The sequence below is a fragment of the Dermacentor silvarum genome, chromosome 9 (assembly GCF_013339745.2).
Source record: "Dermacentor silvarum isolate Dsil-2018 chromosome 9, BIME_Dsil_1.4, whole genome shotgun sequence".
NCBI classification, from domain to species: Eukaryota; Metazoa; Arthropoda; class Arachnida; order Ixodida; family Ixodidae; genus Dermacentor; species Dermacentor silvarum.
In genome coordinates, this window is record NC_051162.1 from 108,496,802 (window position 1) to 108,516,468 (window position 19,667).

The 19,667-nt window shown below is 45.2% G+C and overlaps 1 protein-coding gene across 1 annotated transcript; it reads right to left on the reverse strand.

The window, feature by feature from the left end:
- Positions 1-281: 281 nt before the first annotated feature.
- LOC125940128 (uncharacterized) lies at positions 282-19,366 on the reverse strand. Its single transcript, XM_049655841.1, has 4 exons — positions 19,114-19,366; positions 15,594-15,777; positions 2,991-3,138; positions 282-434 (listed from the first exon to the last, which is right to left on the reverse strand). Exons 1-4 carry the CDS (start codon positions 19,214-19,216, stop codon positions 345-347), a joined length of 525 nt encoding a protein of 174 aa, XP_049511798.1. The 5' UTR covers positions 19,217-19,366; the 3' UTR covers positions 282-344.
- Between the last annotated feature and the right edge of the window lie 301 nt (positions 19,367-19,667).

Sequence of the window (19,667 nt, forward strand, 5' to 3'; positions counted from 1 at the left end):
ACTGTACCATTAATCGACGTTCTTTGCTACGCGATAAGTATCGGAAATATTATCCCCATTCTCTATAATTATAAAGATGTGTGCCCGACGTGTTAAAGGTACAAAACAGAAGGATACCCTTCTGGGCACATCTTAAGCAATGCAGTGGCACACATAACTTGTAATCTCTCTTAATTACCCAATTGAAGCGCCACGAAAAAGCAAAACCATATCTAGACGGTTTATAAACGAGCCAATGTAACTAATTTAAAAAATGAACTTATGTTGGCATATCACTTGTGTCTGTATTAGTTGTATGAAATCTAAATCCAGTGCGAAGCATCCGCGAAGAGCTGAAAGCTCGTTTAATCAAGCTCGATTTCTACAGGAAATTTCACGCAATCAAAAATATAGCCTTCGTCTCGTATCTTCAAGGTGAACACCAGACGACCATTCTGCAAAGGAAACAGAATAAAATGTGCGTCATCGGAACTGCCACAATAACAACTGTCACAGACACAACGATAATATAAAAATCGATGAGAACAACGATGTCGTCGTCTCTCTGTAAAATAAAAATAAATTACACGCACGCACTGCATTATTCGACCATACGTGGACATTAAACGACGCTGGCCTTGAGATAATGTGAATACGAGCGAATAAACGTTAACAAGTAGAAAAGTTGTAACGATGTTTTAGAGCTTAAGCTGTTATGGGCTAATTCCTATTGCCGTTTTAGTTGACGATGTTGTCCACCGCCGCCACCGGTGTCCATCGCAGCTGTCGCCAGGAATGAGAAAAAAAGATTTCGCGCCGGATTTGAACCCAGGCCTTCTGCGCGAAAGTCAGCTACTCTACCCCTGCAACACGCCAGCGCTTGCAACCTACAGCGGAAGCACGCGCGCGTGGAGTCACGTGACGGGATTTGCGCTTCGCCTACCATCGATACGTGCACGCTATGCACCGAAGTTGCATAGTATCGAACCAGGTGGCATGTCATGTAGCTGTTGCGTATATCTAGCCGTACAAGGTACACAGAACACTTTTAAGGAAGAAAAATAACATTAAGGAGATGTATACAACGATGATAGAATGAAAGACATGTATCGCATCTTTTCTTTGCAGAGTAGCACAAATATGTTGGTCCAAGTTGCAGTGAAATCAGTAAAACAGGAGAAGCGAGCACCAGCAAAGTGGAGAGAAGAAGCAAATGAAACTTTGAAATTAAAAAAAAAACCTGAGCAAGACGTCTGGCGCAGTGTCCTATTAGCAGAAAGTGTTGCACAACATGAGTTCAAACATTAGGAAACAGGTGTAAGGTTGATAGAGCTTTCACAGCGCGATGCATTCTGGCTCGGTTATGCCCACCTATATATGTGCCCCCAAAGAAGCCCCCTTGGGGGTAGAAGCTTGTTAGACGTTATATCACGTGCACCGTTAGCGGAGTCAGCGAAATACTGCTTACACGCGGAAAGTTCTATAAACAGGGCGTTGTATCAATGATCGAGCGCGAGCAAAGCCGCATCACAATTACCGGCGCAAAGTCAGTCCTGAGGTCTCTGAGGCTTTGCTTTCAACTGTTCGAGTTCTGGATAACAGTGAAGACATGCTTCCACGGCAGCTAATAGAAGTTTCTTGTATAAGACAGGACGAGAAAGCGCGCATCGGTGACACTTCTGTATACATATATATTGCGCGGAAGGAATTACCAAAAATTAATAGAAAGAATGGTGTGATTCATTGTTTGTATGCATTGCAAGATGGCTGCGTAGTTTCGGGCTTCTTATGTGTGTGGTTGTCCGCGCATCTTCATTATTTTTTTTATGCAAGCTGTCTCTTCCGAATTAACTTTAGTCATATGAGTTAGCGCTTGTGTTGTGTTTACACCCTTGTCCCATCTAATGTGTGCGTTTGTTAATTCTGCAAGTTTGAAGCAATCAGCCTGCCAACACTATATATTGAGATAGCTGAGCTCTCTAGTCCTGCGATACACTCGATATTCCTGACGAGATAATTGATCGAAAATCAGTATAAGGTTTTAAGTCAAAGCAAAAGGACCGCCTAGACATTACCCGCATCACAGAAAGCTTACATAGAGATACATACAGTTAGCCGTGTTTCATACCTAACGGGTAAGGTTAACGCGTTTGCGTGCAGACAAAATTTGCAAAACCCGAAGTATCGAGCCCCTGGGGAGAGGCCCAACTGGATCTTTTACTGCGTAAAAGCATTTCAGAAAGGTTAGGCCTAATGCGTCGATGTGTGCAATGATGCAAAACTAACGTCCGCTAAACAACTTGTTTGCTTGCGTGTTCTTTTAGTGTCCTTCGTCTCCATACCCGAAAATTTGACATCGCTTTACAGAATATACATGACATGTCAGATGGCACGACAAGATTACAGACAACCTCATAAGTTCATATTTTATTGAGTTTATTGTATGTTGTGTTGAGCTTACTGAGTGTCACTATTACATTGAACATCGTACGTCATGCCTGGAAATGCGCTCCCTTGTGGTGGCAAACAATGCATGTGGCACATTGGCACGAAGGCCCCTACAACGTTGTAAAATATACTTTGATGTGCTGTTTGTCTGTTGCGCATACACATAATACCAAATAATAATTTTCCCCAATAACCGATCAATAACACAAAATAAACACTATATCTACTATCGCAACTGAGTAATTCAGAACTTTACATTAAAGCATAAGTGATATTTCCCTCTATATCATATAACATATGTATTTTGGATATTGATCATCACGAATAAAATCCTGCTAAATATAATAATTAACGACAACAAATGTTTGTCAAAATAAATAGAAATCATCGTAGGAAGACCAATTAAAATTATATAATTAGGGTTTCAGAACTGAAAGGGCTGTTGTAAAATACAACGTATATTGTATTTCGGCAGTACTGGCTAGGGCAATCGAGGCACATTAAAAAACGCTGCTCATACGTTCCAATACACTTGCCGATAAAAAAGAAACAAATTTACTCACCCCTATGCATTTCTCGGTGGACCTGGTCCGAGGAAGCTTGAATGCAATGTGGCCAGTGTGCAGGCCTGACCTTATCGGACACCGGTTTCTCCATTCGTCGCTCAGTGTTTGTTCCATAACAGTTGTGCCATGGCAAAGCTTAAGCTCGCTGCAGTGAGTACATGTGGATTACTCAAGTGCATAAGATATGGGAAGAGAGCGGTGGGGGTTAGAGAGCAAGCAATGTATGGAGTGCAGATTAACATTAAGAGGGAAAAACTTGGAGGACGCTTAAGTTTCGCCTTTAAGAGTGAAACGCGATAGCATTCAGAGATCCCTCACTGATTCTCAAGCTTTCCGCCTACTGCCGCTTATGTAACCGTAACATTTACCGGGAGAGGCTGGCGGCGAACGCTACGCACGAAGGTGAGCTTTCGGGTAGAAATGCGGCCTCTTGTGTTGGCCGATCTCGGAGGTTGTGCACAGCCGCACCAATAAAATTGCATCACTTTCGGGTTTCTGTTACTGTTTCGCACTTTTAATATTTCAGTCTGAGAAGATTTAACATGAAAGGTATGCGCTCTCGGCGTTTTGTTTCATGACATTTATTTGTTAGCTGTCATTCTCAAAATTCAGAGGAACAACTTTGTAAAGAATGTAAGACAATATATGAGCAACTTTAGTGATAGAATGCTGTGGCAATATAACCCGGATATACCGCATGTCGTACAGCAAAGTGTGGAATATACATCCACATGGAAATATGCGAAAATTTTCGCTCACGGAAAACTCCGCGGACACCGACACCGGATTTACTGCTACACGGGGCCCTTAACGCGTTAAAAAAATGAAGATTGGCAGACCACGTAATGGCTTTGGGCATACAACCATTGGTCTGTTGGAGTTGCTGGATGAATGCCAAAAGAAGCGGTGTCATGAAATGAAGAAAAATGCCCGTATAATTAAAGTGGAATCAGCTACTGAAATTCGGGGCACTTGAAGATCGCTGGAAGAGGCTGTCGGACATAAACGGTACCGATTATGACATTGATAATGATGATGAGAGCGTGAACCAAGAACCAAAAATATAAGACTTTTCATCACTACGTTTAGAACCTAGATATATTGACTGACTGACTAGAACGAAATAATTAGGACCGCTTGTGCAAGGCCTAGAATAATATAAAGTGTCCAAAGCTACTATATTTGGAACCAAGAAAAGTTGAAACATGGAAATAAGCCCCGTAAGTTCATTCCTAAAGCTGTGTTACGAATCACAGTGTGGGTTGGTTTAAATGAACTGTGTGAAAGTTCAGCACATAAATGATAATGCCTCCATACGGCCTGAAATAGTAAGCAATGTGTTGAAGTTGCAAGTGCCGTTGACAACTGTTCGTTCACACTGCCTGCCCTATTGCTCGAGACAAAATGCTATGGCAACCTTAGCCCACTTGTAGCTAAGTGTTAGTTTCTTTTTTCAATTTTCATGAAGCAGTTATTTCATATTTTTATTTAGAAATACTCCCTAAAAGTAGCCAATGTCTCTAGGAGAGAGACATTTCTCTCTTTTTTATTGCAAAATGCACGATATTACGCATCGTGGTATGAGTGGAAGCACAGCAGAAAAAAAGACTGTAGATGTGCCGACTCAGCAGAACCAGAAACGCCGTAAGATCTTAGTCACGTGTTACACAGTTAGCGGCAGCTGTGGCGCAGGTACGTCTTCGCAGGACGATGTTGCTGCCGTGTGGAGAAGTCGAGCGAACTGATGGACAATGAGCGTTTCCAAAACGCTCGCGCTCCTTGGAGATGGCATCTACAGTCTCACAGTCTTCGCAGATTAGCAGACTGAACGCATCATCTGCTATCGCTTTTAGGGCGTGTCCCACTTTTTCCGACTCGGCCATACCGTCATCCGCTTTGCGGCAAAGGGCCAGCACATCCTGCGTGTAAGACAGGTAGGATTCCGTTGATGTTTGGGCACGTGATGCTAGCTGCTTCTTCGCCGCGATCTTTCGACCAAGAGACTTTCCGAACACAGCGCACATCTTTTCTTTGCAGGTGTCCCAGCCACCGATTTCCTCTTCGTGATTCCGGAACCCCGCCCTTGCTGTCCCTTGAAGATAAAATAGGTTGTCGGCCAATATGACCGTATCATCCCATCGGTTGCTCTTACTTCGCCAACCACTCTTCAACGTCGACGTCATCAGTCCCACAAAACGTGCCTGGATCTCTGGGCTGGGCAACGACAAGCGTTGACGTTGCCATAGTTGCGGTGGAAATCATCTCTTCGGTCATTGTGGAAAGAGCCAGGCGTTGGCCACTGCAGAGCTCCGTTGTATCGAGTTGGTACCCCGCACCTCCACCAAAAATGTGATGGGATAAGAATCGGCAAAACAAAAGGGGAAACGTATTGACGGAATACAGACAGAGCGAAGCGGACATGGCGGAACAACCACATGAGCGCTTCTTCAATCATTGTCTTCATCCCATTGCTGGCGCCTTCTACAATGTACGGGAATGGCTTTTAACAATATGCGGGTTGTCCCAGCTAAAAGTAGCCAATGTTTTAAGAACGACAGTCTGTGCTAGGAGGCTCAAACCAAATCATTGGCGTTGAGGATGGCGTGTCTTAGTCTGTGGTATATTTTTCGTTTTGCAAAGTCAATTAATTAGTATACACTAATTGCATAACTTTTTAAATATTGTCTTCACCAAGAAAGTGCCAATACGAAAGTTGTGCATCACATTTAAAAATGGCTGACTAAGTGTTTGCAACGAAGTACCATTGATGCAGCTTCTTGTAATTGCCTTTAAAGAAAGCCCGCGAAATACAACAAAAACCACGCGATCTCGCCACTATTTCAGCGCCCTCAGACGATCGATCAAGAAACGAAATCCACATATCTCTACCCCCGCAGGGGCGTCTGCGTGAGCAGGCGTTTGGTGAGTTGCGACACCACGTACCCGAGCACATGGGGGTTGGACCCTCCCGCGTGTAGCCGTGCGCGGCTTAGCCGTGTCTGGGGAAAGGGGGATCCTGGGGGTTGAGCCGATGCCGGGTGTTCGGACCTTTAAGGCCCCCCGGCTGAGGCAACACACCTCTTTGGCCTCTGCTTCACATAGACGGCACCCCCGGACTGACCCACCCGGGGGAAATCGGTGGTCGCCTTTTCCTGTCCCCCTCTCCAACCTTTTGCTTTCCTATCTCCTTTCTTTTGCTCTCCTATCATCTCTTCTCTTCCGTTACTTCCAAATCTTCACAGGCGGCTTGGGTTAACCTTGTGTATGTGCCCTCCCTTGGGTATAATATATTAGGTTATAGTGGCAATGTACGGTTGGCGCCTGCAGCCTTACGCGTTAGGTGCTGCAGCGTCCCCTAGTTGGGCTCCGTGGTGGGTGGCCGCCATTGCCGCCGAAATAAAACAAACCGTTATGGGAACACCAGCTTTTCCCCGCATACTTGATCGTCATCCTCTAAAGAGGGGACGCACCGATGAACTTTGCCTATCTTTCAACCGACCAAAAGATAACTATCCAAAATACCATGTTGTACACAGTGAGAACTCTCAAAAACCGGCCAGATCAATTTCACCATTCATTGTTGCGAAATCTTTAACCGAAGCTTTAGGGTCAGGTTACAAAGTGATCAAAATGGCTAGCGGAGACCTTCTTCTTGAGGTCCCTCAGAAACAGCAGTACGAGAAACTCGGCAACCTTGTGACGTTCGGCAACATACCCATTTCTGTATCACCACACCGATCAATGAATAGTTCACGCGGAGTCGTATCAGAAGCAGACCTCCTAGAATTATCGGAAGCAGAACTCCTGGAAGGGTGGAAAGATCAAAACGTCACCAATGTAAAACGTATCATCATCAGACGGGACAACAAAGAAATCCCCACCAAACATCTTGTGCTAACATTTGGATCTAGCGTTCTGCCTGAAACAATCGAAACAGGATACATTAAGTTAACTGTCCGACCATATGTCCCTAACCCTAGACGGTGCTTTCAATGCCAAAGATTCGGCCATGGCTCGCAGAGCTGTCGTGGTCAAATAACTTGCGCAAGGTGTGGAGTCCAGGGCCACTCCTCTGACAATTGTAGTGGCACTCCTCACTGTGTGAATTGCAGTGGTGACCACGCATCCTACTCACGTTCCTGCCCGAACTGGAAAAAAGAAAAGGACATAATCACCCTAAAAGTAAAAGAAAATATTTCTTTCAAGGAAGCCCGTAAGAGGTGCTCACTTTTCCACAGCACACCTTATGCTGATGCGGCGCGTCGGGGGGCAGCGTCGCAGCGGCCACTGCCACCTGCCCAGCCCGCGCGCAGCGAGCTGTCGCTTGTGGCTCCTGCCCCTGGGGTGGAAGGATCTAAGCCTACTCCACCCAACCAGCAAACAGGCCCGGTTACTCTAGGGTTGCCGGTAGCACAAGAGCCCGCGGCGACAGCCTGCGATATGAGTAGCGAACCCGCAGGACCGCCAGCAGCTCCCACGGTGGGTGCAGTCAAGGCTGCCTCACCCTCTCTGGCCTCTTCTGGCGCTGGCAACAGCCGGCGCAGCTCAGGCCCAAAGGCAGCCCCATCGACCTCCGGGCTGGTGGGCACAAAGGTCTCGTCCTTCGCGGTGAGACCTTCTCGCGAAATTTCTCGCTCGCAAGAGCGTGTGTCCAGCGCCTCACATGAGGCAATGGACACTACACCCATCCCGACGGCGCATCAAGCGCCTAAGGAGCGGCGAGGCTCCCTCGACCGCTTCAGAAAGGACAAATCCCGTGTTACAGGGCCTGGAAAAGGTTCTGTAATCTAAGGCAACACTTCCTTTTTTGTACACACAGCACCAATTTTACTTTCGGTATGGATATACAAATCATACAGTGGAACGTCCGAGGCATTCTTAGGAACCTCGATGATGTGCAAGAACTTCTCCACGAACACAATCCAAAAGTGCTGTGTGTACAGGAAACTCACTTAAAATCGGAACATGCAAACTTTCTTCGACAGTATGTTACGTTTCGTAAAGACCGCGATGATGCTCTTGCATCTTCAGGCGGTGTTGCCATTATAATTCAGAAAAGCATAGCGTGTCAACGTTTACCGCTGCAAACGCCCCTCGAAGCAGTGGCAGTTCGACTTGTTCTCTTAAACAAACTCGTCACCATTTGCTCGCTTTACATACCTCCACATTACCACTTACACAAACATGAATTCCAGTCCCTAATAGACGAATTGCCAGAACCTTATCTTGTTCTTGGGGATCTCAATGCACACAGCGGACTGTGGGGCGACTCTCGCATCGATGCTCGAGGCCGTCTAATTGAAGGCTTTCTTTTCTCATCCGGTGCATGTCTGCTAAACAAAAAAGAACCCACATATTATTGTCTTGCAAACAAAACTTTTTCTTCTATAGATCTCAGCATAGCTTCTCCATCCATATTACCCGAACTTGAATGGGAAGTTATAAAAAACCCTTACGGGAGCGACCATTTCCCAATACTGCTGAGAGCAACAAGACAACACGAATCTCTACCACATGCTCCCCGGTGGAAGGTCGATGCAGCGGACTGGGAGAAATACCAGACACTTACCAGTACGATCTCGTGGGCTGAGATGTCTGTGCTCGGAGTTGACGACGCCGTCGAGTTTTTTACCAACTTCATAATTGATGCAGCATCTAAGTGTATTCCCCAAACAAGTGGACTTTCTAGTAAACCTCGTGTTCCGTGGTGGAATGAACAATGCCGGAATGCGCGTAGGCAGCAGAACAAAGCATGGAGGCAGCTTCGCGATTCTCCTACTGCTGAAAACCTTGTCAATTTCAAGCAAATTAAGTCCCAAGGTAGGAGAACGCGCAGACAAGCCAGGAGAGACAGCTGGCAAAAATTCTTATCAAGCATCAATTCGTACACGGATGAGGCCAAGGTTTGGAACAGGGTCAATAGAGTAAGAGGACGACAAACACATCCGCCTCCCCTGATACACACGCAGGGAGACAGCCTGGAGGACCAAGCAAATCATCTGGGTGCTCATTTTGAACATGTGTCCAGTTCATCACATTATTCTCCAGCATTTACAAAATACAAAGCAGCAATAGAAAAGAAAAACCTAGACCGAAAGAGCACCGGGAACGAGCCATATAACTTACCTTTCTCTCTAGCAGAGCTGTATGCATCACTCACCTGTTGCAACCAATCTGCCCCAGGCTCTGACCGCATACTATACGAAATGTTAAAAAACCTGCCCTCTGAAACGAAGAAAACGCTTCTCTGTCTCTATAACTTTATTTGGACCTCCGGCGAGATCCCCTCTGCCTGGAAAGAGGCCATAGTGATCCCTATCCTAAAGCAGGGCAAGGATCCATCGTCCGTATCCAGCTATCGGCCCATAGCTCTAACAAGCTGCATCTGCAAAGTCTTCGAGAAGATGATAAACCGGCGTCTAATACATTTCCTAGAATCAAGCAAGCTGCTTGACCCATACCAGTGTGGGTTTCGCGATGGCCGATCCACCACTGACCATCTGATACGCATAGAGGCTCAGATTCGTGAAGCCTTTGTCCACAAGCAATTCTTCCTGTCTGTTTTCCTCGATATGGAAAAGGCATACGACACCACGTGGCGGTTCGGAATACTGCGAGACCTCGCACACTTTGGAATACGTGGAAATATGCTGAATATCATTGAAAGTTACCTGTCCAACCGCAGATTCCGTGTTCATGTGGGTAATGCCCTATCAGTACCATATGTGCAGGAAACTGGAGTACCACAGGGTGGTGTGCTCAGTTGCACCCTTTTTATCATAAAATGAACTCTCTGCGTCTGTACATCCCACGCAACATATTTTATTCAGTATATGTCGACGATGTGCAGATAGGGTTCACCTCATGTAACCTTGCAATCTGTGAGCGGCAGGTTCAGCTTGGTTTGAACAAACTATGTAAGTGGGCAGACGAGAATGGATTTAGGCTTAACCCACAAAAGTCCACATGCGTCCTCTTCTCCAGAAAGAGAGGTCTGCACCCTGATCCCAACATCGAGATGCAAGGTGAGGGTCTACCTGTAAAAACTGAACACAAATTTCTAGGCATAATTCTGGACGCGAAGTTAACATTTATCCCACATCTAAAGTATCTAAGAAACAAGTGCATGAAGACAATGAGCATCTTGAAAGTGTTGTCTCGCACTACGTGGGGTAGTGACACAAAATGTCTACTGAATCTCTATAAGAGCCTGATTCGATCACGTATAGACTACGGTTCCATTATATACCACTCCGCGACTCCGAGCTCCTTGAAGATGCTGGACCCTGTCCACCATCTCGGCATCCGCCTCTCTACGGGTGCATTCAGAACAAGCCCCGTAGAAAGCCTATATGCAGAATCAAATGAATGGTCACTCCATCTGCAGAGAACGTACTTGTCCTTTATGTATTTCCTGAAAGTAAACTCAAGCAAAACTCACCCTACCTACACAACTATAAATGACCTGTCCAGTGCCCAAACCTTTCAGAACCGCCCTAGCGAAAGAAAGCCCTACGCACTGCGAGTAAGAAGTCTTGCCGAAGAGATGGATGTGTCGCTCCACGAACACGATGTCATGTACTCTCCTGTACAGCTGCCGCCATGGCAGTGGCAGCTGATTGACTGTGATCTGTCCTTCGTTGATGTTACAAAGAATGCGCCGGTCGCACATATCCGTATGCACTTCCTCGAATTGCAGCACAAATACTCTTGTCCGGAATATTTTACTGACGCCTCAAAGTCGCACACTGGCGTGTCTTACGCGGCGGTCGGTCCATCCTTTTGGGCTGCCGGAGTTCTACACCCAAACACAACCATCTTTACAGCGGAGGCCTACGCCATCCTGGCGGCGGTTAAACAGATCAAACAGCTAGACATACGCAAGGCAGTCATTTACACTGACTCCTTGAGCGTGTTGAAATGTTTAAAAACTCTCAGTAGGCACAGAAACCCCGTCATTATAGCTCTTTATTCCATACTTTGCACCGCGTATGCATCTAAGCAACAAATTGTGCTGTGCTGGGTGCCAGGGCACCGCGAGATCGAAGGGAATGAGTTGGCCGACAAGCTAGCCACATCTGCTCATACAGACGCTGCCACTTCGCCCACAGCCGTCCCTGTAATGGACCTAAAGCCACTTATCAAGAAAAAGGTCAGAGCCTACTGGCAACGTCTGTGGGACAGAGAAACGAACAACAAACTACATACTATCAAGCCTCATCTCGCTCATTGGCCGTCAGAATCGAAAACACGCTACACACAGGTTACACTTTGCAGACTCAGGATAGGACACACATACAGTACACACGCATACTTATTGTCCGGTGGCGCTCCGCCTGTCTGTGACGAATGTGGCGAGCCACTCAGTGTACTTCACGTCCTCCTGCAATGCCCTGAACTGGAGCCTCAGAGGAAAATACATTTTTCATTATCATTACGGCAGAACCTACCATTACATCCATGTATGTTTTTGGGCAATGAACCTCTTTTTAAATACCAATCCGTTATCGCGTTTTTAAAGGATATACCTAACTTTCGTGTTATATATGCAGGTGACTGGTAGCACGGCCTCTCTGGAGAGGCCGCTGCTGCGGTATTTTTTTTTAAAGAAAGCACGTGCCTCCTGGTCTTTGTCTACAAAGGCTTCCGGTAGGCGTCGTGCTGCTTTTATATTCTTAATACTCTAAGCACCATGACCATTTCTCATCCGTTCACTACCCATAGATCATTCCACACGTCACTGCCATAATTCTATTCGATATATGTTTTACGCTTCTATACCGCGATTTGTTCTTAGGCCCCTTTACAGCCACATTGCATCCTGTCATCGGAACTCACTGATCATGGCAAACATACCATTCATTGTCTTGGCGCTCTTTGGCCACACTTGGCCCTTGCGCCACAAAACACCAAATATCATCATCACATATCTCTACGGCGGTTCCGGGCACCGGGGAAAACTACTATGTATGACAATAGGACACAAACGAGGGTTAAGTCATTATTTACAAGGCTCATAGATTCTGCGCAGGTTGCCACTAAGATGGCCCTCAATTGCGCGAAATTCAGTGCATCAAACTATGAAAAGAATTCAAATAATAAACAAAAATATGTACCCAAATTACAGGTGGAAGACGTGTCTTAGCACATTTGCCATCCACAATGGTTATGCATCATCATCATCATCATGAGCAGCAGCAGCAGCCTATATTTATGTCCACTGCACAACGAAGGACTATCCATGTGATCTCCAAATACCCCTGTCTTGCGCTAGCTGATTCCAACTTTCGCCGGCAAATTTCCAAACTTTATCACCACACCTAGTTTTCTGCCGTCCTCGACTGGGCTTCCCTTCTCTTGGTATCCACTCTGTAACTCTAATGGTCCACCGGTTATCCATCCTACGCATTGAATGCCAGCCCAGTTCCATTTTTTTTCTCCTAATGTGCACTAGAATATCGGCTGTCCGCGTTTGTTCTCTGATCCACACCACTCTCTTCCTGTATCCTAACGTTAGGCCTAACAATTTTCGTTTTGTCGCTCTATGTGTGGTCCTTAACTTATTCTCGAGCTTCTTTGTTATCCTCCAAGTTTCTGCCCCATATGTTAGCACCGCTAGAATACAATGATTGTACACTTTTCTTTTCAGCGGAAGTGGTAAGCTCCCAGTAAGGATTTTGCAATGCTTGCCGTGTGCACTCCAACCCAATTTTATTCGTTAAATTAAATTCCCTTCTCATGATCAGGGTCCCTGTGAGTAATTGAGCTAGATAAACGTACTCCTTTACAGACTCTGGAGGCTAACTGGCGATCCTGAATTCATGTTCTCTTGCCAGGCTATTGAACATTAACTTTGTCTTCCGCATATTGATCTTCAACCCCACTCTTACACTTTCTCGACTAAGGTCCTCAATAATTTGTTGTAATTCGTCTCCGTTGTTGCTGAATAGGACAATGTCATCTGCAAACCGAAGGTTGCTGAGATATTCGCTGTTGATCCTCACTCGATCCTAAGCCTTCCCAGTCTAAGAGCTTGAATACTCTTCTAAACATGCAGTGGAAACACTGCATTGGAGAGATTGTGTCTCCTTGTCTTAGCCCTTTCTTGATAGGTAACTTTCCACTTTTTTTATGGGGAACCAAGGTAGCTGTGGAATCTGTGGATATTTGCCAAGATGTTAACGTATGCTTCCTGTTCTTCTAGATTACGCAATGCCTCTATGACTGCTGGTATCTCTACCGAATCAGACGCCTTTTCATGATATATATGGAAGCCATATACAGAGGTTGATTGTAATCCACATATTTATCGATTTTATGATTGATGACCTGGATATGATCTATCGTAGGGTATCCCTTCCTGAAGCCAGCCTATTGGTTTAGTGAAGTTAATTGTTGCCCTGATTCTATTGGGAATTATATTGGTGAATATTTTATGCTATACTGAAAGCAAGCTAATGGGTCTATAATTATTCAATTCTTTACCGTCTCCCTTCTTATGGATTAGTATAATGTTGGCGTTCTTCCTGCGTTCTGGTACACTTGAAGTCATGAGGCATTGTGTATAAAGGGTCGCAAGTTTTGATGCTTATCTTCTCTATCTTTGATTAAATCGACTGCTATTACATCTTCTCCAGCCGCTTATCTCCTGGTCATGTCTTGCAAGGCCCTTCTAACTTCATCGCTGATTATAGGAGGAGCCTCTGTAACGTGTTCATCACTACTTCGAGTGAAAGTAGGTCGGTTACTCTGGGAACTGTACAGGTCAGTACATAGTTCTTCCGCTGCGTTTACTATCTCATCGAAATTGTTTTTACACGCTATTACAACAATCGTTGTTGCTACGTACTGCTAACAAGAAAATACAAATTAATCTTATTCATTTTTCGCCTTGCCATTTATTATTTTTTTCCAGTAATAAATGCAAACGAATGGCTAGTTAAACAAAACTTTCACATGAACGCCTCCCAAAGTTCTGTATATGAAATTGGATACAAATGAAAACGATCATACAGCAGGAGTTCATTTAATATTGCAGTAAACCGAAAACGGAGCGAAACTGCCTTGCTGCGGTTAGTCCTGTTGCAATTTACAAGCCAATCGTCTGATTTTTTGATGTTATACTTTATGGCGTTGCTTTCTAGACTGCCTTTGTTACGTACACTCAGCTTGTAGTAACCAGATAGCTCGCCAAGCTCTAGGGGACGTCGAAGTGCTGATTAAAATATGTTTAGTGGTGGGAATAAATATGTGCAGCTACGAGTAATTTAGAGTGTGGAAACAAGCACAACATTTAAAAGGGACGAGGGAAGACACATGAGTACCGGTCCTGTGTGCTTTCTCGTCCCTGCCAGATTTTGCGGTCGTCTACCTCTCTAATATGCACCAACTTACCCAACAACGCACATCGCTAACATACAAGTAAGCCAGGGCAGCCATGTGGAGTAGGACTTACTTGAGCGCTTTCTTACGAAAGACATAACCCGCCATAGCTGTCCGTACTGGCATACAGTACGTTTGATGTAGAAATTTTCGATGTTGAAAAAAAATGCAAAATTCCACATGGCTAGACCGCAAGCATATAGGTTTCAACACGAGCCGGCAAAGGGTGCACTCGACTTATCCGGCGAGATACATCGGTTTGCAACTTTGTTAGCGCGCAAATATTCAAAATTTCCAATACGAATCGATTAGTTCTTTTTATACGATTCGCATTTGATTAGATAATTGCCTGCTCGAAGTAGCCCAGTACTCTTTTCTATCGAACATACGAGGGACAACCGCACTTGTTGGAGTTTTCGAACGACAGAGAATGATAGAGGTGAGGACTGTTCCGAATGGTTAGGTTTCAGGAGAGCTGTGGTTGCTGTGCAGGGCCAAGAGATCCTGGTTGTACGGACGGTACAGATGGCTTCTGCATATTAAATTCCACTTGTTCAATAAGAATGACTCACATTTAGGCACCTGATATACGGGTTATTTTCTCATTATTATTTCGCCAGTCTTCCCATTTTTGCATCCCTTTAAACAATGTGTAGTTACGCGGTATCCGGCATCTTACCTTCAATGAACACAACACAGTATACGTATATGGTGAAGTGCTAATTTCATGTTTGAACATACTCATTGCTATGCTGCCCCAGATAACTGAAAGTTGTTGTTTCTCTCTTTAAGCTTTTTAGTTATCTTGACGTGCATTATCGACGGGTATACACGCACATGTAAAATAATTTGTATTAGCCTCATACTTACTCAACAAATAGACTGCGCACGAACTAATATCCCATGTTGTTTTGGAAATGGGAAAATATTCGAAGTTTGATTCGACGTTCGGTGGCCGTTTTCTCTAATATTCGTATTCTATTCGATTCCGAAATTTAGCTGCTCGAACACTGGTATTCAAAAGTGATCGAAACGAGAGAGCGCCCTCCATGCGCTATCGCTAGAAATTTATTACATAAGTACGTTGACGTGTACTGCAATGCCTAATGTAAGCGTCGAGTTCTTCTAAGGGTAGGCGAGACGAGCTAAATTCAACAGGGAAGCCGTAGCGTTTTGGCATAAAAAATCGTACATTGTCTTGAAATTTTACGCTCTTACTCCGGCAGGTAGTGGTGAAAACAAGGCAGTGGCTTTCCACTCTTAGAGTCCACGTAGACTTCCAACACGGGGTAGGAGCCGATGGGTCTGAGAACGTGGACGTGCGCGTCCACGGTCATCTTAAGTCCTATTTTGGCGTTTCCGATGGTGACGCCACCAATCTCGACAAATCGAAACTCGCTCCCTACAAGTGAAAGAGAAGGAGAGGAAACTTAAGAAACGGACAGCTGAATCACAATATGTTGTTCTTGGTCAAGCTGGCTGGTACTTGATAAGTTGTTTGTGGGCGTAAATAAAGCAAATAGAAAACACCAGACGCTACGGGCACTACTCACAAGTGATATATTTTCCTCCGCTAAAAGTAAAAAAGAAACACGTTCAGATTATTGCGCACGCCGGCGGGATTAACACAGAACAGAAGCAGAAGACAGAACAAATCTCACTTTGAACTAGACAGACAGACGTGTCACTGATATGGATTGCAGCTCCCCGTGGTGTGCTTAAAAATTTAAATTAAATTATGGGGTTTCACGTGCCAAAACCACCATATGACTATGTGGCACGCCGTAGTAGGGGACTCCGGATTAATTTGGGCCACCTGAGGTTCTTTAACGTGCTCCTAAATCTAGGTACACAGGTGTTTTCTGCATTTCGCCCCCATCGAAATGCGGCCCCCGTGGCCGAGATTCGATCCCGCGACCTCGTGCTCAGCAGCCCAACACCATAACCACTGAGCCCCGTGGTGTCCGGTCTTCTGTTTTCCGTATTTGTTTTATATGCGCCACAGCGACTTCCCCAGGCAGGAAGACTCACGAGTAATGCGCTTTGTCTTGTGTGTTATCATTGGTTGTTCTTACAGTGAAGCTCTCTATGGCTCAGATCCCGGGATTCCTTCGCGGCGTAAAGTCGATAAAAAACTGTCATCATCTGTGGCTCATACCTCAGTAAGGCAGAGGCTACGTAACTCAGCAGGGTCAAGCGAACAGTGTATAGCTCCTTTATAATCAGGCATGCTACATGCAGAACACTGAGAATAGCTTAAGCTTCAATAAAGAACAAGCTCAAAACACGCATCCGAACCACATAATTGATGACAAGGCACTCCTGCGCCTACATGGAATGCAAAGCACGTACCCCGCATACGTTTCCCGGTAAAGATTGCTGTTGTGCAAGCTGCCGCGGCGACGGCAGCTTGCGACGTGCGGTGTTACGTACCTAGCCTTTCGTACATTAAATAACCACACCATCAACTGATGTCAAGGTTGTTGCAGCACCGCTATGGGCGGTGGCGTGCTGTCGCAATTAAAAAAATTAAATTATGGGGTTTTGCGTGCCAAAACCACGAACTGATTATGAGGCACGCCGTAGTGGGGGACTCCGGAAATTTGGACCACCTGGGGTTCTTTAACGTGCGCCTAAATCTAAGTAAACGGGTCTTATCGCATTTTGTCCCCATCGAAATGCGGCCGCCGTGGCCGGGATTCGATCCCGCGACCTCGTGATAAGCAGCCCAACACCACAACCACTGAGCAACCACGGCGGGTGCTGTCGCAATCATCATTAGTTCCATTACTACCATTACTCTAAAGCTATAAAACATTGCATACCCCCTCAGCAGTTGTAGTGGTGGTTCTCACCAGCTTCACGGGACGTCCGCTTTAGCAGGGCCAGGATGGTGAGTGAATTTTAAGGTGACGCTTTTTGTTTGTATTTGTGGAGATGCAGTGCCTGCGCGCCTTGCGTGTACAAATGTGAATTTCGACGTAGCCAATTTAGAAGATGACTAAATAAGTATGTATTTTACTTAAATAGATATGCTGAAATTGAGAAATTGAAGCCGCGCTCTAATGAAGTCATGTCTGCTTAATTGCAGAAATCGTAACATACGAGAGCCCCGCGTGCCTAGAATTGTCAACGCTGAAGCCTCGAGACAAACAACAGCGAGACAAGAATACAACGAAAAGGAGCGGTCCCGCGGATCTGATTTCTCTGGTGTGACAATTATAACTGATCACGTAAAAGTAAAGATTATTAGCAAAAGTAATCCTCATAGATATCCACTTAAACTGGGGTGGCAGTAAAAAACAACTAATATTTCATTTAGCAACACGACTCGCTTCAGCTCCTCCTTTTCTTCAAAAAGCGTCACGCCAATGCAATTTAGCATTAAACAGGAAGGCAACCGACAGCTTTCGGAAAAAGCACCGAGGCAGATTCGCGAAGACATAAAGCGGCGCTTTTACATGCTTTCCTACAACTGCAGCGTGCTGCGCCTAACAAAGGCTGGTTTAGATAGAAATTCAAAGAACAAGAAATTATTAAGACTGTTCCGAACACTTTACAGAATATGCTTGTCACGTGCTCAAGACTGAGGCATGTGTTCACGCATGAGCGCTGCACGATTCAGCTGTTTGCGAGAAAAGGAAAACTGAGGCTATGGAAAAAATCTGGAAATGCATTTCTCCACACACCTCGTGTAACCGAACGAATATATCGTACCTCGGGCTAGTATCGTGATTAAGGTGTCAACATGCGTACTGGTGACGTCATTCCTTCGTGCCTCCGTTTTCTACACTGTCCTAAGTTTCAAAACACATGCCTAAGCTTTAACGGTGCTGCTAGCGGTAACGCGGCTATTTAGTTAGGGCTTGCTAGATGCGCAGGAAAGCTTACTTAGGGAAGTATCGTCCAAGGAAAGCGTACTCAGGAATATCGTCTGCTGCTGTATATGAATTTAGGGTTCGCGAAGGCAGCCCGCCAATGATCTATGACAGAAAAGTGCGCAGAATTCGGTCTGCCCATATAATACCCTAATTGCTGACTAGCCAACACTATAGCTTAATATTTACGCCGCAGACATTGCCCAATAATTTCCTTTCGACATAGCAAATTGCCTGTTCCTCGTCTAATAATCAGTAAAATCTAATTTTCGTGGGACGCGAAAAGGAATTTCAGAAACCTAGAAGCCGTCCAGTGGCAAAAAAAATTACTGCAGGACAAAACACTGCAAACAAGACAAGCTGCACGAGACAGAAACGGCTGGACTTGTAGATGGCTGGCACTGGAACACTTCTAGAAATCTCCTGTGCATCTAAAAGCATTACAGGCAAATGCTAAATCCTGGATTTGGAATATCTTGCGGTGGACCTTGTTATAGTTATTCAGAATTATATAATAGGGCTAAGAGTAAAACGAATCATGAACAGAACGGAAATCATGAACGCTAATCAGGTATATTTCGTGTCAGAGGGTAGTAAGACATGGCCAGTTAAACAGATATTGATAAACGAGGACTGGCGACAAAGGATTTTCATCCTGGGAGAAATTTATTTGGTAAATGTGCTCATTGTCTTGTGTATGTTCTAAATAAAATTATTGCGAACCGTAATATTAGACGTACAGAAGAGAAAATATACCTAATGATTTTCTAGTTTTGAAAATTCCCTTTACCAGACAAATATTAATAGGAATGTGGGTTTAGGGCAAGAAACAAAAGGCCTATAGTTCTCGTAAGACTTACGTGGACACTTGGTCACATTCGGACTTTGCATCCAGCAGGTCACCAAACGTAGGACTGCCAAGAAACAAGCGATTGTCAGCATATTCGTCGTCAACCGAGCCATTTAAGTACTTTGTGTCCGTTGACAGTGCTGGCTTCGGTTATATTAAAGCACCGCTGTTTGCTCACTTTCAAGAGTCGGCGAGACTGGAGGAAGTTTGGAGAACGGAATACCTCGCCTCGTTCGGCGAGCTGCTTCGTTTGACGCCTCGAAAGTACGTCACTTCCACCGCACTCATGCGTCCGGTGTAAACAGCACTTTTGCATGGAAAGCAGTTCGGTCAGATAAACTTCCAGCTTTATCTACACATTTGCCTCTTTAACGGTTTCAAAAGGCACTGCGATGTTTACGCCTGCAGACCTGTTGATTCTAAGTTCGCACAGATGTTTTCGTCCGCAGACCTGTTGATTTTAAGCTTGCACAGATGTTTGCCTCTGCAGACCTCTTGATTCTAAGTTGGCACGTTCCCCGAATCGTTAACCGAGAGCAATTCGGCTAAAACGCCATTAACTGC